Source organism: Chelon labrosus (assembly GCF_963514085.1).
Source record: "Chelon labrosus genome assembly, chromosome: 24".
Taxonomy (NCBI): Eukaryota; Metazoa; Chordata; class Actinopteri; order Mugiliformes; family Mugilidae; genus Chelon; species Chelon labrosus.
The window spans coordinates 10,041,927-10,069,666 of NC_140357.1; the positions used below are offsets into that span (position 1 = coordinate 10,041,927).

Here is a 27,740-nt window from a genome sequence, read left to right on the forward strand (position 1 = left end):
GTCCTGCCAAGTTGCTTTGTCTGTCTTATGCTTGATGGTGGACAGGTAACGGCGGCTTTTTTTTTCCGCTGGAAAATTGAGCTACCTTTTAGCTGTTAGTAACGGCAAAGTTCTAACAGACGTGAAAATTCTTTGTGGAGCTCAAATGGGAGATAATGTGTGGATTTGTCATTACCATGGACAGCTTTCATATTTTGCATGAGGTTGAAACTATATAAAGGCTAGAAATTAAAACAGATGCATTTATTCTCGTTTTTGTGCTTTAACTCACACTTACGGCAGTTTTTGTTAAAGATACTGATTTCAGTGGCACATTGGGAGATTTTTCACAAACGGCCTCCCCTTCTTGTTTATGCGGGGCGAAGAATTTTGTGTATCTGACTTGGAACATTCCTACGAAGGTTTAGGAGTTGGCTGGCTCCGGGAGTTCCTGCATTATTCATGGGAGGCAGCTTCTTCTTCTTTCTTTTTTTTTTTTTTCTTATTTTGCATGTTTGCCTGGATTTTGGAAATCAATATTTGCTGCTGTCGCTAAATAGGATTGTAGGTGGTGGATTCCAGGTGCCTGGAACTAGACGGGGTCCACACATATTAGAGACGGCTTAGGTAGCTCCTGCTTAAATATTTGCAGACTCCGTTTCAAAATTGCTGAATAAAGTCGTGCAAAACATAAACATGTTTCTTCTTCCACAAGCAGCAGCAGCAGCTTCCAGCAGTGAGGGTTGGAGACAAGTGATGCTGGTGGTGGTGTGGATGGATGGAGTGGGGTGGGGGGGTGGGGGGGTCCTCGGCGCAGAGCAAGCGCGGTGAACGAGCGAGCGAGCGGGAGCGCGCATATAGGAAGGAAGGGAAGGAAGGAGCTGAGGCAGATCAGTCGCCAGCGGAGCTCAAGACGGCGGATGAGCGGAGCCGAGCGCGTGTGTCGCCCTTGTCGTTTTTTTTCGCAGCAGCCGAAAGCAGCAGCGTCCGGCGGCGCGAGAACCTGCCCGAAAATGATGCTCCAACTCGTCCACCTCCTCGGGGTGCTCGTCTGCGGCAGCCAAGGTGAGGGGGGGCCCGTGCGTGGGCGCGTGGAGACCTCGGGCTTGGTGACTTTGTGGACAAGTTGAGTGCATTTTGCCATCTTGATCTGCAGCAGGCAGAGAGAGAGAGGGAGATAGAGGGAGAGAGAGGGAGAGAGCTGCTGGGGGAGAGAGGGAGAGTGAGAGAGAGAGAGAGAGAGAGAGAGAGGGGTGGATTGTTTAACTGGACGTTGTTTTGTAGTTGGGGCACGTCTTGCAGGGTCCAGAATGCTTTCTTACTGAAAAGGGGGATTATGATGGGGTCCTTTTTTAGGGGTGGGCAAGCTGGTGAGATACCCACTCTCTACTCTCCGGATACAAACTGTTATCTTCATCAGATAGCCCGTCTTTATTCTTTATTTTATACATTTTGTCATCTTTTATTCTTTTATATGAGGCGCCTTTGTGGGTCTGTTGTGGTGTGTCTTTCCCAAAGCGCGCCGTCCTTCTCTTTAACCTGGCGTCTCTTAACTTAAACCGGCATCATACATGAAGACATTCACAGTCTGACTCATATTTGTTTAGACCTCCGCCTTAACCCCCCACCACCTCCCTCAGAACTAATGCTCTCTAGTCCACTCTGCCTCGCAGTGCAGAGAAGAGGAAGAAGAAAAATATATATAGTGTAGATTGAAGATTGCACGGAGGAGCATCTTTTCTCCGGCGTCTGCGTCTTGTGCGTAACGCCGCGCATGATAATGGGGAGATTCGCTGCGCGGCGCACGGGAGGGAGGACGCCTCGGAAAGTTTGGGAGCGGGCGCCGGGATCTGTGACACAGCGGAGTGGCACTTGTCGGTTAATTGGGATTCGCGTCTGATTTCGTGTGCGGACGCGTGTGCCCGCTGCCTGTCGTGCGCAAGTGTGCGTGCGAAATGGAACCCGAGAAAGACGCAGGATAAATAAGCGCAGATTTCTCAGCCGCTGCGAGCGCATTCCTTGAAATGCAGAAGCACCCGTTTGCACTGAGAGCTCCTCATATTCCGCTGCGCGTCTGAGCGAATGCGCTGAAACAAGGTTGTTTCACCAAAAAAACACCACTGCACCGAGTCTCCTTCCAGGATGCTAATTATCTCCCTTGCGCGCATCCTCCACTAGTTACAGGAAAGGTCTCTGGACTAAGTAGGAAACAGAAGGAGTTGTAGATTTATTTAATTTATTTATTTATGTATTTGCAGCGTGGCCACACTGGCGTCCTGGCGCACAACGGCAGGTGGGGGTAGAGCGCTGCAAAGTGGTGCCAAGAGTGAAGCCATAAGCCACTGGTCGTTAAAGCGTGTTGCATACATGCGTGCAGATACTGCTTTTCCTGAAGTCCTCTCAAAGTGGGATTTAGAGGAGGATTTAAAGGGTCCCTGTTTGTTGTGGTGCTGCTTTGTGGCGCGGAAACAGAAGCTCCAATATGAAGATGCGCAAGTTGGACGCTCCAGAGTCACTGAGACACAGAGTTTATTATAAATGGCGGCTCAGATCTCCGCCATTTTTAATCAATAGGCGCTGCTGTTATGATAGAGGGGGGGGGGGGGGGGTTTCGCCTGTTAATCCCGCTCAGGTCAAACAAAAGGAGGTGTAGTTAGCAGCTGGAATATTCATTGCCTTTGTTGCGGTTGTGTTACATCACCCCTACCAACCAGTTTCCGCTCTTATCAAGCTTTTATGTGTGATAAAGTTTGACCTGTGCACAGAAGCTGCTCTGACGTGAATAACAAGAATGGGGTATGAACGGGGCGGACTTTATTCCTAGAACCACTTGCAGAGAGTCGGCTACATCCAGCTCTATCCTCTCCGGCTCCTGAAGGAAAACATTTGCTTTTGAAGTCCCCGCTCGCCGCCCGCCGTCGCCTGCCCCCGCTCTCACATCCTTCGAAAGGTTTATGCATTTGGCTTTCGCTTAGCACAATGAATTATATGCTTGCTTGGGCCCGCTCGGGACTCGCCAGTGTGATGTTAAGTGGCGTAATTAAGACATTTCGCCGTATCTCTTGAGGGGGGGGGGAAATGTCAGTGGCTCGGGGTTTTAAAAAAGATTTATGCCCCTGCGCTCGAGTGTCTTAAGCACGGCTTAGGTTTGCTTACGTCACCCTCTCCCACGAGGAGGACGACCTGATACATCACACGTGCCTGTTTTTTTAAACTCCCGCCGCTTGTCTCCAGGTTGAACTTCTTTAAATATCGATGTTTTTGATCTGATAGCTGCTGCACACAGTCCTTAACAGCATGCAACGCCGGTCACAAATTCCCATTAAAGGCATGCAAAGCTGTTCACAAAAAAAATGGCCTGTGTCTTTTTTTTTTTTTTCCTCTGTGAGGTGAAATTGATTGCATTATTTGATTAATAGACTGGGACGGGGAGCGCGCGTACAGAGGGCCGGCGTGTATGTATGAAAATGGAATCGCCCCCTCGAGGCAGCCGCGTATGAAAAATCAATTTAAGGAACGACCGGAGTCAGCAGGGCCCTGAGTTGTACAAAGGGCAAATGGCCATAAATAGATAGATTTTGTCTAAAAAGAGACAGAAACAACCTAAAAAGGAGTTGGAAAAAGCCACCAAGAGACACAAAATTGTCATCAGACACTAAAGTACCAAAAGACAGTCAAAATGGCGACAAAGAGACCTGGAAAGTGCCACCAAGAGACAAAATCACCATCAGGAGACCCCACATGTGTACGAAGCAACATAAACAACCTCAAGGAGGTTTAAAATGACCTAAAAGAGACAAAAACAACCGCCAAGAGACTTGGAAAAAGCTACTGAGAGACACAAAATTGGCATCAGCAGACAAAAATAGTAAGGAGGAGACAAAAAATGACTTTAAAGAAATTGGAAATGGTCACCAAAAGACACAAAAGTACCAAAATGACTCCCAAGACACTCAAAATGGTGACAAACAGACCTGGAAAGTGCCACCAAGAGACAAAATCACCATTAGGAGACCCCACATGTGCACGAAGCAACATAAAGAACCTCAAGGAGGTTTAAAATGACCACAAAAAGACAAAAACAACCGCGAAGAGACTTGGAAATAGCTCCCAAGAGACACAAAATTGGCACCAGGAGACAAAAAAAAATGACCACAGAGAAATTGGAAACGGTCACCAAAAGACACAAAAGTACCAAAACGACTCAGAAGAGATGCAAAATAGTCATAAAGAGACAACAAATAACTTCAAAGTGACTTGAAACAAGCATTAAAGTATATAAAATCACCATCTGGAGACCAAGGATCTGTACAAAGAAACAAAAACAACCTCTCTGATGGACGGACAAAACCCAAAATGACCACAAAGAGACAAAAACAATCTCAAAGAGGCTTGAAACAGCCACCAAGAGGCACAAAAGTACCAAAACGACTCAAAAGGCAGTCAAAGTGGCGACAAAGATACCTGGAAAGTGCCACCAAGAGACACAAAATCACCATCAGGAGACCCCACATGTGTACAAAGCAACACAAACAAACTCAAGGAGGTTTAAAATGATCACAAAGAGACGTATTTTGACCACGAAGAGACAAAAACAACCGCAAAGAGACTTGGAAATAGCTGCCAAGAGGTAAAAAATTGCCACTTGGAGACTTGAAATATTAACAACGGACGAAAACACCCTCGCCAATTGACGCAGAAGTACCAAAATGTCTCCAGAGAGATTCAGAATGGCCACAAAGAACGAATAGCAACCTCAAATAGACTTTAATAACCACGTATTATGTCATGAATAAAGTTTAGGGAGCAGCCTTGAAGAAGTGGACTGCCTTGCTCATGGGTAGCTTTCAGGATCCTGTACTGGTCCCAGAGCTCGGCTAACACGGTTAGCATTAAGGATTAGGAGACCTGCAATTATATTCACGCTCATGAGAAGACTGATTGTCTTGTTCTGACACATCTTGGATTTTTTAACTCGGGAAGGGGGGTGGAGAGAGAGATTGAGGTTCCAGCTGCAAGCTCCAGTAGGTAGAACATTTGGCATGTTTTGAAAAAGTTATTTGTGAGCACAAACAGCATCGTGCTCGGTGACGGCCTCTGCCAACTTCAGCCCGTTTCACTCAAATTAACCATTATTATCATGGAAGTGACTAATGTTCTCCTCGGGGAGTCTCTCGCAACCAGAAGCCAAGAGAACGCTGATACACCGAGCAGTCGGGGGGCCACATTCAGGAGGCGTTTTGGCGTCGCTCATTTCGTTCTGTATCCCGAAACAGAGAGAGAGAAAGAGAATCAGGCGTGATGGAGTGAGCAACGGGAAGATTTATATAGAAGGAGGAAGAGATTATGTTTAAAAATTCATTCAGTTCAAGTGAATCTGATTGCATCTGGTTAAATTGCATTGCCCGAGATCGAATCAAACTCTATGGAGTCGCACTGTGCCAAAATTAATAAAATGTAATTGAATCCTGTCGAGATGGAATCAAATTAGGCCGGAGTGATGTGATTGGAGGAGGCAGCTGCTGCATGTTGCCGCGGCGCTCCTGTGGGCTTGTCTACTGTTTTACATCCGTTTGGTGCTCGCCAAGCAGGAGACCCTTTGGCTCCTGCGTTTGAGCGCCCTGCCAGTCTAAATGCCAGTCTAACTAGCAGGCTAATGGGCAGAGCCAGGATGCCAGGGTGACAACAGCATCAGTGGGCACACTGGCTGACTGACAGATGGATGGAGGAGAGCGCCTGCATCGGTCTTCATCTCCCTCTCCTGTTGCTCGCTACGTTTCTGTTGCTCACATCCTTCACAGGGCGCTCCTCCAAAGCGCGTCCCCGCACTGGGACGCAGGCTCTGCCGGTCCGAGGCTTCCTTTTGGGTTCGGGGAACCGGCGGGCATGATTAAATGGGAAACAGAGGGCTCAGACAAATGGCAGCGGAGCTTGAGGAGCACTTCAGTTTGTGCTGTGCTTTTTGAGTGACCCACTTAAACCGTATTAATAACTACACTGAAGCCTTGGGGCCTGTTTCGCGCCCGTTTGACGTAAATCACATGTGAAATCTAAATTGCGGGAGACGTTTTTTTATGACATAATTCATGCACTCAAAAAATTTAACCAGACTTCCCGTTTCTCTCATAGACAGTGTAAAGATGGACGGCGTAACAGCTCCTTTAAAGTGAAACCAAAGCAAGTAGAGCTCCCACTGGTGGCTGGCTGCAGTATTGGTCATAAGCTCCGCCCCCTCTTTAGTGGATGGAACTACTCGCGCCAAACTAAAACATTGAAACACATGTCAAATAAATTATTTTTCAAGCATGGTTTCTGTTGTTTTAGGTAGTTAATATAACGTTGATGCATGCTCAAGTGTCAATTTTTTGGATAGCTTTCATTTTAGGATGTGATGTCATCAGGATGTAACCGTTGCCATGCCAACCGCTCTATAAAGCGGTCCTGTGGGACCATGAGAGTTGTAAAAAATGTTTTCAGAAACAAGTGCAAGTGTATAATCCAACATTTGGATTCGGGAAAATAGCGTCAGTTTGGCCAATGCAAGGAAGTGGTGACGCATTGTCCATATTTATATACAGTCTATGCTTTCTCCTCCTGGAGAGACTGCAGGGAAGCACTGATCCATTGTTGTTACAGTCCGTAGTAATCAATACAATACATATCACAAGTTTTTTAGCTCAAATACCTTTTTTAAAAGTTGATATTGACGCATACACGAGGGTGAAAGGGTTCAAAGACACTAACGGGAGTCTCAAATTAACTGCGATGCACACTCGAACTGGAAACTTTGCGCGCGTGATATCGATTTCCCAGCAATGTGATTTGATTAACGCCGACAAGATTTATGTGCGAGTCGGCTAAATAACACAGACAACCGTGAAAGATGTTAAGCACAGTGTCTCCTTGTGTTCCGACATGAAAAATGAGTTAATTATGCGGTTTTAGAGGTTGCCCGAGCTCCTGGAAATTGCCGTTGCTTTATCTTCTTGACATAGTTTTCCAATTTGTTTACTTATTTAAATGTATTCATTCTCAGGTGAAGGCAGCGGCAGGATATTGCTCCCAAGGTCTGGCAGTGAAAAAGAAAAATCTTTAGTATCAGGTTAAAATATTAAAACAGAGGCAGTGTGTTTATTAAATGCTCATTTTATTACATTAGGCGTTACAGGCACTTTGCAATACAGGAAATCAACATGTTTAAGACACACAAAGCTGGTTACTTTCAGAGTTATGTCTTAATTTCCTCCATGACTATTTTTTTTTTGAGCAAAATCCTTTTTTAGAGGTGGAATAAGTTGTAGATGCAGTGTATTTCTTCAAACAGGGAACACAATGCTTGACATCGGTTGCTTTCGGAGCACCCTGATGGCTAAGGTACAGTTGAGGTCAAAGACATACTGTGCCCAAAAACAACTTCTTAACAGCACTTGCTTGGGTCACCAACGCTACGACCGCTGAGTGCACACATGGACTTATTCTTTGCACGTCAAATTCCAATTGCTGTAAAGGTTTTAAGCCCTGTGCGGCCTTTTAAGATTGAAGGCGAAGTGAAAGAGAGACAAGAACTTCCCAGAAATTGGATGACTGAAAGCAGGTGATGTGGCGACGGGTTGCCGGCACAAGACCAGATGAAGTTTGGACTCTGGGACGGATGACAGATTAACGGACAGCTCAATGTGCTCAGGCGTGGGTCGAACCGTAATGAAGAGGAGCCGCGTATCGCCAGCGGAAGAACAATATTTTTCAACTTGGCCAGATGCGGGCCCTGCGTCCATTGAGCATTAGTTAGTTTGAGCCCGCCGAGGCTCCTGAATGTCTGTGCGGTCCATCACGGTGATTGAGAGAGGGACTAATGCTAATTGTAACTCGGCTGGCTAGCGGACGCTAATGAGAAAGTGGTGTGGGCTTCTGGACGCACCTATCAATGTGATGAGACAGGCCATGGAGTGGCTTCTGCTGCTGCAAGCTGCCTTGTGTGTGAGCCTGTGGAAAACCTTGGGTTGGATTCGGAAGCTTTTTTAGTGCCGAGTATTGAACCTGGAACAAAAATTGGAACCATTTTTTTTAATAAAGAAAAGGTCCTGGACATGGTATTATTTTGGACGTGGAACTGAAACTCTCTACTAGACAGCGATTGCACAGTTGTCACATAGTTTCAGCATAATCGTTTAGTTTAAAAGCTCATTGTTTACCCTTGAAACTGACTTTTTAGTAGCTGTTCTGGAGCTTGAAGACGTATCTGGAACAGACTGAAAAGTCTAAAAATGACAAATGAATGTCTGATCCCTTTAAGTTATTCTTTATCCACGTAGTTCACGTTGTAAATGGCAGTGTTGCCAAGTATTGATTGGCCAAACCCTAACCCTAGCCCTAACCCTGGCCCTAGCCCTAGCCTTTATGCAGGTGAAGGTTTACGGAACCTCGTCCAATTTCTAAGTAATGTCTTAGAAATTGTGTTATTTTTTTTATGTTAAACTGAAACTCCTCTCCAGATGGAGTTTGCCCAGTCGTCATTGGTTTTCGCCTCAAGTTTGGAATAATTGTTCAGCCCAGACACCGATTCTGGAGCTTAAAGATGTATTTAATGCAGACTTACAGTTTCTTCTGCAAACCTCAGTGTTGCCGATTACTGAATAGGCTTTTGTATATATACATGCTTGTACGTGTTAAAGTGTGGTCTCGGAAACGGTATTATGTTGGATGTGGAGCTGAAACTGCTCACCTGCTGGCCCAGTTGTCACATATACTTAGATGCTCTTATCATTGTGTTTACCTAAGAGTTTAAGTTCACCCTTGAAACTGACGCGTGGCCCATTTAGTAGCTGTTCTGGAGCCTGAAGACGTATCTGGAACAGACTGAAAGGCCTAAGGCGAAAGTTTTCCGCCACTTTTGATGAAACAAACTAAGACTTTTCTCAAAACTAATGGCGTCATTTTGAATTTGGAACTGAAACTCCTCCGTTTTTAGAGGTTTAGACGTTCTTGTCATTGGCGTTTAGCCAATAATTTAGACTAAAAGTCCATTGTTCAACTCCGAAACCAACACAAAGTCCCTTTAGTAGCTGTTCGGGAGATTTCCATTTTCTCCAAGTGTGTTTTAAAATGCTTCCCAAACGCCTCTTTCGCCAAATGTTCCTTCGCTGTGACATATGGTTATTGCATCTTACATAATCGAGGTGACTGGAGCTTACTTAAGAGAAATATCTCCGTGTTGTAATCCTCATCAGGACCAAACTTGTGCAAAGCTTACTTAATAAGATATAAGAACACCTGAACCAGGCTCTCTTCATAGGCTCCCATTATGTTCTCTTTCCTCTGCCGGCCTTGCGATCTGAGTTTTCCCGTGGGCTTTAGAGTATTAAGTGATCTCCTCCTGTATTGTGCTGTATTATATCTGTCGCACTTCCCTTGTATCCATTCATCCATCCATCCATTCAGACAGTGGGCTCTTGGCTCGCCGTTCTCGCTGGTTAATTAAGCCAAATTGTGATTGATGGAGTCTCGAGTGAATAGCGTGCGGTGCCGCCGCTGACCCCCGCCCGAGGAGATCAGCCCGGCTGCCAATCACACCTCACAATACCTAATGGTTTTGCAAGCAGCATGATAAGGTAGGCTTTGTACTGTCGAGGCCTTGTTCTGTTTTAACCCAACCTCCCGCTACTCTACTCCCACCGGTACCTCCCAGTCGCCCTTGCGGGGTTGCTTCTGCTAGGAAATGACGCCGAGCCGAACTTGAAAAGCGATCGCTCTCCTCAGATTTCTTGCCTGGTGGCCGACATGCTTGTTTATGGGAGGCAGTTCTTGATGATCGAGCAGATGAGAGAGAGCGAGGAGGAGGAAAAGGAGGAGGAGGGACACTTGAGATGTGGCCGTTGTACCTCGCGGTGAGGCCGAACAGCCTCCTCTCTCCTGATTGCCTCTCCGATCTTCAAACGGAATCTCCTAACGCGACGTGGGCCCGCTTATTTTTCCTATCTATCCCTTCTTGTTCCACTCTTTCGCATTCTTCTCCCTTTCATTCCTCCCCTCTTTTCATGTGCTCGCTCGGTTCCGCGGTCCTCCCACACTAGTCTCATCACCAGCGCCTGTAGGGGGAAGATATCCTGCCCCCCCCTTACGTGGGAAGCTTTTCAAGCAGCATCCATGCTTAATGTTATTTGCTCTGGAAAGCTAATGATGTTTTTGTTCTCCTGCTCAATATAGTTATTAAGACCTATGGATTTAACGTTACTAGACTCTCCTCTGAACAACAGAGGTCAGGAAATTTTCAAGTATAGCCGCTTCAGTGTTCCGCCAAGCGTGCTATTATCTCCCAAAGTTCTAATGATCGCCTTGCAGGTGCTCATCAGGCGCACGAGGCAAACTGTAGGCGTGTTTTTAATTACTCTGTTTATCTGCTCAGCATCTCCTCGTTCCTCGTTGGCCTACTCCCGATGTGGGCGCTCTGGGATTGTTGTCTCCCCGCCCACCACCCGAACAGCTCCCAAGGACGTGTGCCTCCGTGGGAATACACAAAAGATTTCTCAGTAATTAAAGAACCTGTCTTATCTTTACTTAGATCGGACGGCGTGTTTACTGACGGTGCCAGCTCTCTAGGTGAAATAACTTTCCTCCTTCTTTGTCTTTGAAATCGGTTCACCCCACATGAGGAGCCCTGCCGAGGATATTTTTGGATAGACTTCAGCGCCCTACCTGCACATCTTTCTTTCCCTGTTTTGTGTTCAGTAGATGCACAGGAAGCGTGATCTTACTGGTCCTGGTGCTTCCCCGCGCCAGCCCTGCACATGAGCGCTGTTTTCCATCAATTGGACCACGCTCGCGTTGTTTGTGCGTTGAAAGGTAGAAGATAAGCGGCGAAGATTAGCGGGAAGGGCGCCAGCGTTGGCCGTCCTTTCATGTGGTTGCTGTGTACGCTTCAGGGCGCGGGTCTTAAGAGAGCCTTGTGATCTCGTACGCTCGCACATGCCTTCGGAGCCAGGTTGTTGTCGAGTCAGATCCTCAGAACACAATCACGGCATCCAGGGAGAGACCTGTGCAATTTACAGCTCATGATAACGCTGGTTCATTTAATTTAGTCGCTTTACTGTAAAGCTGCGGGTTCATTCGGTTTTGGAAACCGGTCCCAACACATGAAATGTTACTGCTGCTATCCTGTTAGCTTGAAAATCCCTGTAGTGGTCATACTTCAACGGGACTTTCAGGACTTTGCAACAGAACCAGATTAGATTTCTCAGAGCATGCCATGCTGCAGGAACAGAGTGTATTCCACCTAGCGAGAGCCCGTGTATTGCTCCGAGAGCTGAGATTACTTTTATTTCACGCTGCTTTTCATCCATCCTGTAAAGTCTGGAGTGGGCGACCAAAGAAATGATAGATCGTCTCGGCACTTGAGGCCGCGGACGCACAAGAAACATTGCAGCGCGGCCCCTCTCAGTCAATAAGCAACGAGGAGCTTTCGGCGGGAGCTGCGGCACGGGACGTGGCGGCTCTCTCCCCAAGGAGGCGGCCCGAGCCACAAATTAATAGAGCGCTCCCACATGATCGGGGGGTTTCATTTGGAACCGTCACGCTACATAAAGCCTCACAGAAATGAGGAGTTCACTGAGGTCCACCTCCACGTCCCCCAGAGTCCCCAAATAACCTGTGTGATTGTAACACTTCTTCCCCCTCCCCCGCCCTTTCGCCTTTTCCCTCCTAAAAACTCAAAGCTCAACACAACAAAAGTGTTGTCTCCTTTTTCTTTCACATCCTGTGATGAATTTGTTTTGCAAGCGCAGTTTTCAATAACACAGTAGTCGTACAAGCTTTCATAAAGTCCCAAAGCACTCTGCACCATATTTTGTAATATTTTCTAAAAAGGTTTCCCCTAAAATTAAGAATGTCGTCGAGTTTAAATCCCTCACCCTCGTTCGTTCATTTGAAAGCGGCATGAAATTCTTACTGACAAACGTGGAAGAGCGGTGCGCCGCCCCGAGGCCCGCTCCACTCTTATCATTATCTTTGCAACGCCCGAGATTAGACACAGCAACCAACTCTCTCGCAGTGGCGTGCCTCAGGGCGAGGATTAACACAACGACTAATCACTCAACTCACTGGACACAAAACATACAGCGCCGATTCATAGTTCGTCACAAAGTCTGCTTAATTAAAAACTGGCGTCGAGTATTTGCTCGTGGCACAACGTAGTATACAAATATATATATAGATGGAGAATAACCCAATCATCTTTTGTCTCTATTAAACAATTTGCACAATAGTGGTTTTAGGAAATATTCAAATGAGAGCCTTTGAGGATATTTTTTTATTTACTTTCCCTGTCTGACAGTGTCTGAAGAAAAGATTTAGAAGATGTGTAATCGTTAATCTAAACTCATGGTTCAAATCGGTACATGTTTATTAATGAGTAAAATATTGGTATTTTTTTAGCTGGTCCAGCACTATTGATTTGTTTTCAATAAAAGTGGATGCAGGCATTGATGGTCTGAAGCTCAAATTGTAAAATATAACATTTTGATTCAATCCCCCCGGCTCTTCTTCTAGCATCAGCAAACTTTTAATTTGACCAATACTTTGTTTTACAACCAAATACCAGCAAAATGAATAACATTCACGTCAGCGTCAGCTGTACTCTGTGTTAAAGGCTCCATGAAATCAAATTTAAGCTTTTTATAAATATGTTTTGTGCTTTACTATAGAGCAGTATCTACCCAACACTGACAAAAAAAGAATTTTATAAGTGTTCCTAATGGTATTTTAGTGTATGTATGGTATATGAGTTTGGCATCTCCTTGAAAACAATCTAAAAATGTTGATGAGTCATCGTGCACTAGGGGGCGTGTACAGTTTTTTTTTATACAATGAAAATTCTTCTGGCTTCATATTTCAGGTCAAACACCCTGATTGGTCAGTTCAGACCGTTGGAGCTGACCAATCATATCAGACTTTGCTTTTCGCTAATTAAGGGCAACCGACCAAACGTCCTGTTTTTCTAGGAAGTGTATAAATGTTTTGAATTCGCAATTAGCATGCTAGTAAAGCAAACGATGATGATAAATATACCTGCAACAAATTTAATTTTTTATGTATTCCTAATGGTACGTACACCTAATGGAGCTTGGCATTTCCTCAAAAACAATATAAAAATGTTGATGAGTCATCGTGCTCTAGGGGGCGTGTACAGATTTTGTATACAATGAAGCTGCTGTGTATCAACATCTACATCTTCCGGCTTCATGTTTTGGCTCAAACTAAGGGCAACTTCCCAAACTCCGTGTTTTTATAGGAAGTACATAAATGTTTTGAATGAAACTTTGCTAGCCGTCAGTTAAAATGCATTTCTGAGATTAGCATTTAGCTTCCCCACGGAGCTTTTAGACAACTGTAGACCCTTTGTCTTGTTGAATGAGAATTAAGTTACCATCCGTCCGTTGTGGAAACCACTCTTCTACTCTGGAGATGATAATAGAGAGAGTAAAAACAACAAACCAATATTTTTCATCCTCTTCTATTGAGTTTACGCTCAGTAAAGACGTTCCATAATGAATTCTTCCCACTATGATTCTTGTGTGACTGAAGGACTTTTCTCTTTCGCTCCGAGTGCTTGACAACAAACACAATATTTAATGTTGATGCTTTAGCTCGCTCAAAAAAAACGTGTCCGCCTTCAATCCAGCGCGCTCGCTATCTATGCTCGGCCAATTATCTGTGGGAATTTAAAAACAACAACACCAAAACAGAACAGTCCTTGAACTGAAATGATTATCATTTCATTGCCAAAAGCGTTTTTGACATTGCTGAAATGACTTTACTGTGGACTATTCTACCACTGTTTTGAGCAATAATGGCGTGACTGCAGGGAGCCAGTATGGACGTCCTTTGAGGCCAAGGTCATGGATTTATTCATTCATTGTACAAGGCTTCTCATAAAAAACACAATTTTCCCTTTTATTTCAAATGCAACCAACATATAATACCGTATAAACGTATTAGGAGCATTTCCACGAGGGAGGCTTCTCATCATCCCAGATTCATCCTGCAGCATGACACTGAGCCTGAACGCACAGCAGCCAGAGTTGCAAGGAACGATCTCCAGCGACGAGAAGAAAGACGAGTCCTGCAAACCGATACGTGGCCCCAGCGGAGCCCCCGTGATCTGGGATTATATGAAGGGACAGGAGACAGCCTGAATCCACAGAAGGGCTCTCCAAAGAATCCAAAGAAACAAATTCATCTTGGAGAATTGGTCCCACAAACACATGTTTGAAGGGTTTTAGACTCTTTTAGGTCTGGTGGAACGGTTGGTCGCTAGGCTCTCGTCTGATCGGATTGTTTATTGGTCAGGCAATCTCTGGTTTCAGGACAAAGGACAAAGCATGACTCCATTATTTATGCCGGCAGGGAGAGATCGGACAGAAGGTGCTACATTTACAAGACATTATTCAGAGTCTCCTCCAAAGTAGTTGATGCCACATGGATTTGGTTCAAATGGATGTTTTCAACACATCAGAATTACGGACAAGTCCACATTGGTCACCTCTGAGTCTGTTGTTATCATTTGATAGAAAATAATTAGTTTAAATGGCTCAAAATACTCACTTTTTATGTCCACCTATCATTCATTTTGGCTTATAACCCAACCAGGTAGATTTAACTGTGGCCAGTTTAGTCAATCTAGAGATACAGTCCAGTTAACAGATGAATTAGACCGGTTCATGGCTTCCTCACGCTACTTTACGACATTTGTTTAGTGTTATATGAGCAGTGTATTTCCGTTTTTTACATGACATATGAAGGATCCCTGTGTATTGTCCGCCAGAGATGCATCGCGGCCCCTCGCCGCCCCACAGACCGCCCCATCGATCTTTCGTCTCGGGGCGTAGCAAACTATTTTTCGCTTCTCTCCTTTCACTCCCTCCAAGAGTGAGTGGCTGTTAGCTTTATGAATACTGATCCCCGGCTCTCCGCTCCTTCCATCCCGAGCCCGAGAATAGTGTTTTCAACACAATTATTGCCCCAGAGAGGATTGCGCGTCGGACTTTTCATTTTTAGATGATGATTGACGTGTTTTCGCGTGTCGGCTGCAGACTGATAGAAACATGACTACTTGTAGTAACAGTACTTGTTTCAGGCTGTTACACACACACGAGCTGTGGATTTTATCCCCCCCAAACCCCCTCGACTGCTCCACTTATCATTTTCAGGAACGGCTCCTTACATAACCGCTTGCATGTGCAACCGGAGGAAACTGAAAACAGAAAGTTGCCACTGTGTCCTGGGGTGCGCCGTGCCTCCCGAAGCAAACCATTTGTTATGTGGCGAGGTAGCGCGCTCCGGGTTTCGTGAGCTGTGGCGAGTGTTTTGCTGTGATGAAGCGCGCCGAGCTCGGCGTGAAGCATGGGCCGGATGTTGTGTCGCTCCAAGGTTATTTAATGGGAGTCTTTTGCTTGTTATGGATTTGGAGAACGGGAGGCTGAGAGCTCTGCCGCCTCCTGAGCGTGCAAGTGCAGAGGATGATCCGAAGCTCATAGGTCACCCCGCTGTTAAGTCGCGTGACTTGTGTGTAAATCAAATTAAAAAAACCTTCCGAGGAGCTGCTAACGCAGAAAATGTGTTATAAGAGGGGGGGAGATTGCGGCTGTGTGCATTTGTTTGCGCGCGTGTTTATTCCGGGTTTTTGCTTACGCTCGGATTTTTTTGCTGTTTTGGGTTTTCGCCCCTCTTTCCAGCTCGAGGCTCACAGCGTTGAGTGAAGATGCGGCGCTCACATCTGCCTCCGTCAGCAAAACCGCATGCAAAACAGCAACACACAGGCAGAATCGCACACACACACATTTTAGATTTCCTCGAATCTCTGCCTCTTATTAGGCTCGAAATCTTCAGATAATCACAGAAGTTTTAATTTAATGCTCAGCCGTGCGGCGCGCAGTCGAGGAGAGATCAGATAAGCGGGGGAGAAAGTTCAAGGATTGAATCAGAATCTGGGACCTCCCAGTTAGCCGCCGATTATGGCCCAATCATAATCTCTCGGCGGGATTCCTACTCCAGTAAGTGATCATGAGAAGGCCCGATAGTCCATCAGCGGCTCAGAGGGAGGGCGATGCACTCGGTGCGTGCCCCACGCTCAACATGCTCGACCATCTGCGGCGTCTTCCTGGCTGCGCTGGGCTGCAGATCCCCTGCAGGTTTTGGGAGGAATTCAAGAAAACTGTGAGGAATGAGAAAAAAAATAAAAATTGAAAATGAGTGAGGTTAACAGTGCAGCACTTACAACTGAGTCTAATCAGTCGTTTTGCTCGACTAAGGATCAGTTGAATAATTTTACAATCCCTGGGTAATCCTGGATGCTCTGCAGCAGCAACTAGTGTGCGATTAGATATGCTGATTGTCTGACAGCGTGTTTTGGGTGTGCGTTTGTGCGAGGCGGCTCGGCGTGAGCCTTCGCGAAACAGCTTGACATGCGAGCAGCAGGAGGAGTCATCTGCTCCCACCCCTGCAGTACTGTACTGTCGTTTTGGATATCACTCTCGCCTCGTTTCTTGACACCCATCTTGCAGCGCTATTTCACCTGCCGCCGTTTGAAGAAGAAACGCCGAACTTTCACCTCCCGATGCTCGAATCGAACCCCACGCACGCGGGGCGATCCATCAAACTGAAAGCACGCGTCTGACAGTTCTTGTGAAATGTGAGAAGACTCCTCAGAGCGCTTCTCTCTCGTTCACTTTGGCTACAGGAATCGCTTTGTGTACGCGTTTTTAAACGAGTGAGTGTCACACGAGACGGGGCCCGGCGTCAGCGTTCGGAGCGGAGAGAGCGGCCATTGTTTGCAGGGGTAGGCCCGGCGATGCTATCACTGCTAATCCACTGACTGGGTTATTGTGCAGGGGAGACGCCAGAAGCGACGGCACCGCAGCATATGAGCCTCGGTGGGGGCCGGTTAGAGGGAGCAGAGTGTGGAGCAGAGTGCATGTGAGCATGCTGGGCGTGCTGTAGCGTGGAGATAAATATAATGGCCTTGCAGCGAGCGCGATCCCGGCTCCGCACATGTATGAGCGCCAGCAGAGATTGAGAGAGAACGTCTTTAATTTCTTGTTTTGGCTGAAAAATTGCATCTGATTGCAAAACCAATAAAGTTCCAGCCTCTCAATTTCTGAACAATTCCTGCTTTCATTGTCTTGAAAGCATGATTTATTGATTATGTTCTGAGCTGTTGGTCAAACAAGCAATCTGTAAGTCATCATCTTTGACCTTCGGTAATTGCAATTAAACAGACTGAAAGATTTATTGATTCATTGAGAGGAAAAAAGTCCACAGAACAGCCGATAATGACAAAAAAAATATCATTACCTTAGCCCCAGACATGACCCCACTTCCCGTCCCGGTGCTGATTTATATATAGCACATGAAAGGAGGAGGAGGTCTCTTCAGGTTTACTTATGCGTCCACTGTCTTCCACATGTTTCGGTCTTTCCCATGTTCATTTCCTCGTTCCGTCATGTAAGGAAGATGTAAACAGTAAATGTGGCTGGCGGGGAAAATCAATAGTGCGGGTGTTAGCGTCGACGAGTGGGACACATTAATGAGTTCTCTGCTCGTCACTGAAAATCACTTTGCAGTCGTGTCATCTCGAAGCCATTTATTCCCATTGTGCGGGCTCCTGATGGGGGTCGTTATTGTCCTCGTTGCATTTTTATTGCCTCATCACGCACAAATTAAAAGATAAACTCAAAAGTATTCTTTGCATGCATGTTTACAGCTATAAAAAAGAATCTATGACTGCGCCACAACGTTATGACAAGGTATAATTTGTGTCGTGTTTAACTTTAACAATTTGTTTCGGTCCTGCGCCTCTTATCGACGTTATTTCTGGAAGCAGTGGAAGCTGTTTTCAGAAAACAAAAACCTCTGATAAACCCACTCAAGGCTACTTCACTTGAGAACAGGCGAACAAAACCAGCAACAAGCTGGTGAAAAGTGGAGCATTTATCTGCTGTTAAGCCAGATAATTCCATCAAGAGGTGGAGGAGACCAAAAAAGAACTAAAAGTACAGACCTTCAGAATATAATTCTAAATATAGATGTTGTAGGTATAAAAAAATCTAATGTATCCAAGCAGATTTTAATTAAAATAATCTAAAGTTGCAATGATCAATATTTTTGTGTGGAGAATGGATTAAATGAACAAACCCAACTGTTGCATTTTTCACTTTTTGTTTTGCAACTGAGGGCTTTAAAGGGGAACTACTGTTTTTTACAACCTGGACCTTATTTCTGGAATAGAATACAGTTGTTTACTCACCCATATAACTTTGGTGTCATTTGGAGTCGATCGGAAGATATTTAAGTCCAGCAGAGTGCTGCGTATATCCATATAGTGGGAGTGACTGGGGCACCGAAACGCAGCCTCTAAATAACGCATTATCTGCCGCGAAACTCGTTCATTTCGGTGCCCCATTCACTCCTGTGGGTAACGTTACCTGACGAAATGAGCGGCTAGCTGGTGAAAAGTGGAGCGTTTATCTGCTATTGAGCCAGACAATTCTCCCGGGACGTGGAGGAGACCCAAAAAAGAGCTAAAAGTAGAGTGGCCAGAAACAAAGTCGACGCTTGTGTCTGCCTGGTGTGTAAAGAGGTTTGCGAATACAGCTTCATGAAATGATTGGCTGTGTTTGAGAATTTAAAGGGGAACTACTGTTTTTTACAACCTGGACCTTATTTCTAACATAAAATACGATTGTTTACTCACCCATATAACTTTTGTGTCATTTGCACTCGTTCAGGAGATAATTAGATCAGTATATATCCATATAGTGGGAGTGACTGGGGCACCGAAACGCAGCCTCTAAATAACGCATTATCTGCCGCGAAACTTGTTCATTTCGCCAATATTTTGTTATGATACGCTAGTGCTATTCCCCGTTGAGTCTGGAGTTACCTGTTATCATCATCCAGGGTCTGTAGATTGACCTACAGACCCCAGATAATGTCTTCTGACCTGTGTGATGTCATCTATGAGCGGCGCGTGCACCCTTGGCGGTCAGCTTGTTTACTTGTAATTTGCTACTGCTATGGTTCATCCACAACCTCAGAATCAGAAAAATATTCAGCCATGTTGCAAAAAACTAGCACTAGCATACGATAACAAAATATTGGTGAAATGAACGAGTTTCGCGGCAGACAATGCCTTATTTAGAGGCTGCGTTTCGGTGCCCCATTCACTCCCACTATATGGATATACGCGGATCTAAATATCTCCCAACTGAATACAAATTACACAAAAGTTATATATGGGTGAGTAAACGATCGTATGTTACGGCAGAAATGAGGTCCAGGTTGTAGTTCCCCTTTAAGGTGATCGAATTATTTGGCGTTTGCATAGCTTTGCGCCCTGTTGTGGTCGCTTGTTGTAAAACCCTCCTGGCTTTCGTCAGAACTCATCGGTGTTGCTTAGGAAATGGCAGAAAATCCCTTTGCATCATCTTGCAGCCATTCATTCCCTTTGTGTGGACTCCTGATAGAGGTGATTATTGTCCTGTTTGCATTTTTATTGCCTCATCACGCAAATTAAAAAGATAAACCAGGAAGTATTCTTTGCGCGCGTGTTTACGGCTATATAAAATCTATCGCCGCGCTATAACATTATGTGAAGGTATAAATATAATTTGCGCTGCCTTTATGTGACAGTGAGACAAGGTGTGTGGATATGTGTGTCCTTCAGGCTTTCAAATAGGTTGTACAGTATTTTAGTGTGTATTAAAGGCTGATGGCTCTATTTGTGCCCGGGCGCGTGCGTTGTGCGGATACATGCTCGTGCGTGCGCATAGACCCATGTGAACAAGTGATTTATGGGCTGTTTTTAATCAGGCGGTGGAAAATGTTATTAGACAGGCTTCCTGCGCTCCCTCCGCCTGCAAATGAGCCGGCCCCCGCTGCACCCTGGGATAGCCTCCTGTAATTAGTTCTGGGAACTCACCTGTTACTGAGTGAGATTGAGGGAGGAGGGGGGAGGGGACTTGAAGAGGGGATGGAGTGAGAGGGTGACAGGGAGACTGATAAACAAACAAAGGGGGGGAGAGTAGGGGAGGAGGGGAGGAGGATCGGTGGACGTCAAGGGTGAAGGAAAATGACCAGAGAGGAAGAGGAGGGGGTGAGGCTGACCCTAAGCTCCCCATGCAGCTCTCAAATTGCTTTTTCTAACAAGATTCCCAGACCGCCTGACTTCTCCGTCACTTATTAGGCTTGAATAATGCCAACAACAAACACTTTTCTCTGTCTCTGTACCATCTGTGTCTTATTTCTCGATTTCTTGAATGCACGGTTTTCTTTGAAAGGCATATTTTTACATCGGCAGCAGCTGGATTTTCTCTGCTTTCATTCACTAAAAACTTATTGCCAGAAAAAATAAAAACAAAAAGGCGTCAATTGGTTTCCAAGCAGTTTCAAAAAAACTGTTGAATTATTATATAAAATGATTCTGACTTAGCCAGGGTATTGTTTATTGTTTGAGCTTCAAAGGATTTTATTTTTGCTCTATCAGTATTACTGAAGAAAAAAGTTGTAGTTATCTCTGAGCAGTAAGCTTTAGATTATCGTTTTAAATATAGATATTGTAGGTATAAAAAAAGCTAGTTTTAGTTCAGTTTTGGGGGCCAAAAACAACTCTGTGGTTTCGTTCAGTTTTCAAACCCGCTGTGTTCTTCTTCACCTGACAATTTAGCAACGAGCTGGTACATTTAGCTGCTGTTTAGCCACATGATTCCCTCAGGAGGTGGAGGAGACCAAAAACGATCTAAAATAACAAATTATCGTGTCTAGTGTGTCTTCTGCTGCCCCCAAGTGGCCAAAAACTAAATCCCGTTCAAGTTTCGCATTAGTGGAGCATTTAGATGCTATCAAAGCCAGATATTTCCTTCAGGGGGTGGAGGAGACCAAAAAAGTGCCAAAAGAAGAGTTGATGTTTACATTTATCAGGTGGCCAGAAACGTTTGTAGCTATGCTGCCTCCTGTGGTCGCGTCCGAACCGAGTAGTTTTATTTCCTAAAATGGCGAGTAACAATCAAAGTTATGGTCCAACATGGGACAGGAACCCTAGATTCCTGGTTGAGTCTTGACAGAAAACTGTATGAGTCATTTTGATCTGTTATTTTACTGTATAATGTATAAATACATGTTGATTTAGAGTTATGACAACGGAGGGAGGTTGTCAGACGCTTCTCAGCTTTTCAAAAGTGCATTTTCCCCAGCTTCTCCGAGTAATCTCGCCGCCCTGCCAGAATCACCACGTGGCCTTCCTGCTCTCTGGTGCATCACCGAGCCCTGATGAACTGACTGGTAGCCGGCCACGGGGCTCTCCAGCGATCACCCGCCTTGACGGCCGATCACAAAGGCAACCTGTCACTCCCAGCGTAACAACAGCCCGCACGAAAATACCCGAAACCCGAAATAGTCAGCACGTGTGCACACTTTAAATCTGCACATATGGAGAAGCAGACACTGTACTAACACACACACACACATCGCACTTCTTCTCCTGACAGGCCAGTAAAAACATTATGAAATATTCAGTAAGCAACTCTCTGCGGCTTGCTTCTACCTGTCTCAGCTTTTCTTGTTGCTTTGTTTGTTTGCATGAGAGACGTCAAGATATGCACGCTGGCACTAGCCTTCTTACAGATCCCCCCCACCTGCAAATTCAGCATCAATGAGTGTTCGTGCGCGTACGCGGCGGGATCTCGGCTGTGTGTAATTGGGTCTGAGCCAGCCGAACCCTTTTGTTTGAGCGTTGCCTTGCACGTTTGTTGTATCGTAGTATGTTGCTCTTAATAGCCGAGTAGACAAACTTGGAACCAGACGCCAGACTTTTTTTTTTCTTACATCAAAAGGCTGTTGGTGATCTCCCTCTAACCCGATATAAAAGGATGATCATAATCTCATGCATTTGCTTGGTGCCACTTAGGATTATTTCTTTAGAGTTTAAATAAATCAGTTTTCACACACATCATAAGTAGACTCATAGCACAGCTGTGTAAAGCTTTGGTGTCCAACTGGGCTCTATTCTTGGACCCCTCGTGTTCTGCTTATTTACTTCCCTTCTCCAAATCAAAAAGTCACGTTATCCAGAGAATACTGATGCTGGTCTCCTTGTTCTTAAGAACTGAATACTTGTCTTTTGATTGAGGTTTAACATTTGACAAGATGTCATTTGTTTGTCCTTCCTGCTGTTGGAAAATTACACCTTTCTGGTGTCCCACTGGGCTCTATTCTTGGACCCCTCGTATTCTGCTTATTTACCCTCTTCTCCAAATCAAAAAGTCACGCAATCCTGAGAATACCGGTGCTGGAGATAGTCCCAAAGGTCTCCTTGTACTTAAGAACTAAATACTTGTCTTTTGATTAAGGTTTAACATTTGACAAGATGTCATTTGTTTGTCCTTCCTGTTGTTGGAAAATTACACCTTTCTGGTGTCCCACTGGGCTCTATTCTTGGATCTCTCATATTCTGCTTATTTACCTCTTCCTCAAATCATGCAATCCTGAGAATAATGATGCTGGAGATGGTTCTAAAGGTCTCCTTGTACATTAGAGCTGAATTTTGTCTTTTGATTGAGGTTTAACTTTTGACAAGGTGTTATTTGTTTGTACTTCCTGCTGTTGGAAAATTACACCTCTCTTGTGGTACTATTCTTGGACCACTCATATTCCGCTTATTTATACCTACTCCTACTCTAAATCAAGTATGTTACCCAACAAGTCCTGTAATGTTGAGACTATTTATGCTGGAGATAGTTCTAAAGGTCTCCTTGTACTTTAGAACTAAATATTGTCTTCTGATTGAGGTTTAACCTTTGACAAGGTGTTGTCTGGCCGTGCTTCCTGCTGTTGGGAAATTACACCTCTCTGGTGTCCCACTGGGCTCTATTCCTGGACCCCTCACATTCTGCTTATTTACTCCTCGTTCCAAAACTCCTCTGCTCTTGAGATGACTGACGAAGATGATAGTTTTAAATGTCTCCCTGTAGTTTAGTGTTGTCCTTTGATTGCAGTTTAACTTTTGACAAGTTGAAGGTGCTACCTTGTCGCCCCTCCCGCTGCTGGAAAATTACACCTCTTTTCCTCCTCGGCCGTCCTCGTTGAAGGTCTTTTGTGCAGTAATATTCTCATGATTGCTCCTTTGCAGTTCTGTTTCCTCCCACTTGACTTAAGAACTTTCCCTCTGTGTGACTCAGACAGCGGCCGCTGGGGATGCCGTCCGACGATTAACAGACCGTATCGCCATTTTAGCGTCTCTGTGCAAATGAGGGAGCCAGTACAGAAGGGCACGTGTTAAATGACTGCAGTAATCATCCTTGGCAGAGCAGCAAAATGAACATTTATTTATATGAAATGAATGCATTAAATATTACTGTGTGAATATATAAGCATATCCATCCAGTCAAGCACTTTAAGTTCATTTCATTTCTTAAAAGATTTTGAAAGTAAGGACCGAAGGGGATGCATTAATAATAAAAATCCACCATGTCAGTGCAAACTTCCACCTTCACAGGTGGTTTCACACCATTTTGACAGGTTTCACATGCACAAAGTTGATCAGTGTTCTGCAAGTTCACACTTCACAAGAGCTACCTCAGAGTTTGGTTCACACCGAACTTCAGGTTCACTTCGTTAAATATATGTTATATATATATATTTAACGAAGTGAACCTGAAGTTCGGTATATATTATAACATATTGTGACCACTTCTTTTGACATTTATAAAAATAAACCAGGATATATTTTCTGAATTATAGTTACTAAAGCACATTTAAAGAAACTCCGCTGAAAATATGTCTCCCCCTGCTGGTAGTGAGCATAATTACACAAACAATGAGTTTTTTTCATTTATGTGGAAAAGTCCAAAAAGCACAAATACTTTAAAAGAAAACAACAAAAAGAAAACATAATTCTGGAAGAAGTGCACGTTTTCTTGCCAGATTGCTATGGCTAACTTAGCTTAGCATACATTTGCTTGGAGAAACAGCTAGTGGTTCAAAATTTGCAGCCGCTAAAGCTCGCTGATTAACATCTTGTTTGGTTAAACCTGCACCAAGTGTGTGTGCAAACACCATTTTGCAGCATGCCAGAGAGTTTCGGCCCGAAGGAGTAACTTCCTGGAGTCTCGGCTGGTTGCTTGGTAACTGGGACTTGCCAAAAAAAATAAAAAATAGTTGGCATTTTTAGACTTTGTATAAAAGTTACCAAAACGTGAAGCACTGACTCTGCAAGAAAAAAAAAAATGTAAAAGCGGAATGCTTCACTGCTTGATCTTCTAAGAAAGCAATTTTTTTTTTAAAAATGTTCAAACCCCTGAACTTGTTTCCCTCAAATAACCCTGCCTATCTCACACTCAGAAAGAAATGATTGACGTGGCTCGAAGCCTGTGGGAGCAGAGGAGATCTTTTTTTCTGTCAGTGAAATGGGAATATTGACACGACTTTTTTTTTTTTTTTTTTCTTTCCCCTCCTCTCGCTGTGCATGTTAACAGCTTCATTAAACATATTCCAGCCCAGACTAAGAGGCGGTAATTAGGCGACTGTACACGTGTAAAAGTCAATTCGACAAATCCCTGCACGCCACCTACAGTACGCGCATTATCTAAACATATGTCACGCTAACGCACACTCGCAGCTTTTGTCGTCCCCGGGTGTTTGAAAGGATCAGCATCCCTCCGGAGCCGATCGAGGGAGCGTGTAAAAAAGCCATCTGTGGCGGCTTCCCGGGCCCCTGCTGTGCTTTAAAAGCCTGCTCCCATTCACAGAGACGTGTCATCCCGCGGAGGGCCGTGGAAAAAAAAATATTAAATAAATAAAAATAAGTAAATCAAAGGATATGCTTTGCACAGTCCTGCAAACACCTTTATCGATGATTGTGTACTCTGGCGCCTGTGTAAATGTGCAGTAGGTACGCCTCAAATACAACAGCGTGTTTGTATTTGAGGCCTTATTGACTCTGGAGGGAGCCTTTCAGACGTGTGCAACGTGAGGAAGGGTTGTCTTTAGATAGATTATTATTTAACAGCAGATTTGTGAGAAATACGTGAGATGAGAAGACTCATATCACTCTGAAAATGTGCTTCTACGCTTTTTGTACGGATTAAACAAACTAGACTAGAAGTTATCCTTTAAAATAAAATCCCCTTGGGTTGTAAGTTTATAGATTTTTAACTCGCTTTTAGCTCCCAGCTCCGGTCTGATGACATTTAACCGCTGTAACGGGTGAAAATCATTAAAAGCCTACGTGTTTTCTCTCAGTTCGGGGGATTACGTGGGCCAAGGAAACATCTGAATCCGCCTCAAAGCCGGGTTCACATTTATAAAACGGCAACAAAACAAACACCTTTTTATAAACGGCACCGATTTTCCCTTAATTCCTTGAAAGTTGCCGTTTTTGAATGCGGCGCGTGTTATGGATTTTTACCTTTTCCGCTAATGCTTACCTGGAGCGTGGGGCCGGGTGGCAGCGCCAACGCGCCCGTGTAATGGGATTACGCTCTTCTGCTGTTAAAAAACGGTAACTGTGATCTCTGAAAAAAAAAAAAAAAAGCTCAGTAATCGCATAAGTAGTCGACAAAAATAATTACTCTTGGATTCGATCGTGGAGGGGGATATTTGGCGTAACATGAAATGCATGCTGTTTGTCCAGGTGCAGAGCAATGGCTGCCGTCCGGCCTCCCGTTCTGGACTAAAACTTCAATCTAATCAGCTAATTAATTCTGCAAATTGAATTAATTTGTCATGCTTATGTTCACAAACCCAAGCACTGTTACTTTTAGGCCTTGTTTTCTTGCTGCTGTGTTTGGCGTCCATCGTAGAGGATGGATTGCAAGCCAGCGCCTGCACCGCTTTCACCATCCATTAGCGGTTATGATGCGGCGTCCGAGGGCCCCCCCCCCCCCCCCCCAGCCGCCCCCTCAAAGACGGAGTGATGGCCGAACACGGTCCCTCCGTCCCAAACACATGTCGAGTAGCGTTCATTAGTCCCGCCATTCGGAGAGGTTCATAAATCACAGCCATCTGGAGCGCTCTCGCCGCTGCAAGCCTTGCAACACCTACCCCCACCCCCCTCCCTTCCGCCCGTCGCCCTATCCCGCTGGCAAACGGCCAATCAGATAGCGGATCCCATCATGCCACGTCACGCCTGAGCCCGGCTGGGAGCAAGACAACAGTTTATTAAAGCTTTAATTCCGTCGGAGATGGGCAGTTTCTTTTCCCCCGCGGTGTCCGACTGAGGCTGATTGAGAGGGGGAAGAGGCTCCGGTATGGACGCCGCATTTTAATCACGGACAAACTGAGGCTTTAACGCCGGAACACAACACAGAATCAGGTTAAACTCCTCTTCACTCACACGAAACCATTCTTTTTCTTTGATTCCTGTATGTTAAAAGAGGCACTGAAAGCATAAAGAGTTCCTACGGGACCGGTTGTCAGCGGCAACTGTCAATCATCACGATGTCACGTCCTGTTTTTATACACAAAAAACTTGTTGTTTATATTAACTATCTAAAATGGCATCCACTAAACGTAGAGGGGGTGGAGCTTATGACCTGTACTGCGGCCAGCCACCAGGGGGAGCTCCACATGCTTTGGCTTTTGAGGACTTGTCATGGCGTCCACTTTTTATACAGACCTCCATGTTAAAATTAACGTCTACAACCTATTTAATTTATGTCAAGGCCCAAAGTTAGGCACGATTAAGGACATCATGGAGGGGTTGTCCATCTGTATATAAGGCAAATGAGGATGATGTAGCTAGCCTGAAAATAACTTATGTTAAGAAAGCAAATTTTATACAACTTAATGTACTTACTGTGCATTGACATCGCTACCTGAGGCAGCTCAGCTACCTTTAATAGACTCACTTGAAACCATGTAAAGTCTAATGTCAGTGGAACATGTTTGCACATATGTAGAGTAGGGCTTTTAGCGTGTTCTTAATATCTTCATAGTAGCTCTGTGCCGCTCGGTGTGCAAATCCAGATTAATTACACCAATTGTGCCGCAATTAGCATCAACCCGCAGCGTTGGCTGGCGTCACCGGTTCAAGGAAGGAAAATACATTGATGGTGATTTTTGTTTTTGCTTTGAAAGCCGGAATTAGAAATGTTGTGTGGCGGCGGCGGCGTGGGCGTCTCTGATTCACGTCCGCGTGCGCAGATGTTCTTCCCTGCACCTGTAGCTCACGCTGAGCATGTAATGGCTTATTTGCTTGTGTGCTTTGCATGTTCTGGGAGGTTGGAGGAAACCTGACAAGGGGCGAAATGAGCGAGGTCGCGGGACAGCTGAAAAATATTCGAGGCCTCCGAAAGGGTGAAGATGCAGCCGGACCGAAAGAGACGTTTCCAAGCCACGAGCAAATTCTCCCTCTCCCCGCCGCCGCTGCTCCCCCTCCTCCTCCTCTCTGGGGAAATCACCAGCGGGGGAGAGAGGAGAGATGTTGTTTTCTTTTCGCTCAAGTGCTGTGTTACCCCTTGCCTTCTCCCTCTTCTGTCCACCTGTGCCCCACTCATCCCATCCAGCAGCACAATAATAATCTGCCCATCTGCCGTAATCAAACTTCCCCCTTTCTTCTTTCTTCCTCTTCGCCCTTCTTCCATCCTCTGTCTGACTTTGCGCCATCCTCCCCTCTTTCTTTGTTGTCCTGTGGCTTTCCTTCCCCCTGCCCGCTTCCTCCCTCAATCCCAGCCTCATCACCCATTCCATTTTCCTCATTATACCCTCCCCCCCCCTTC

The 27,740-nt window shown here is 45.1% G+C and overlaps 1 protein-coding gene across 1 annotated transcript in view; it reads left to right on the plus strand.

Moving 5' to 3' along the window:
- Positions 1-992: 992 nt before the first annotated feature.
- ncam2 (neural cell adhesion molecule 2) overlaps positions 993-27,740 on the plus strand; it is a gene marked incomplete at its 5' end in the record, with an annotated part of 251,308 nt that continues 224,560 nt past the window's right edge. The window contains one exon of the mRNA XM_084574345.1: positions 993-1,044. Within this exon, the coding sequence (XP_084430471.1) occupies positions 993-1,044 (52 nt within the window). The remainder of the gene's footprint in view (positions 1,045-27,740) is intronic.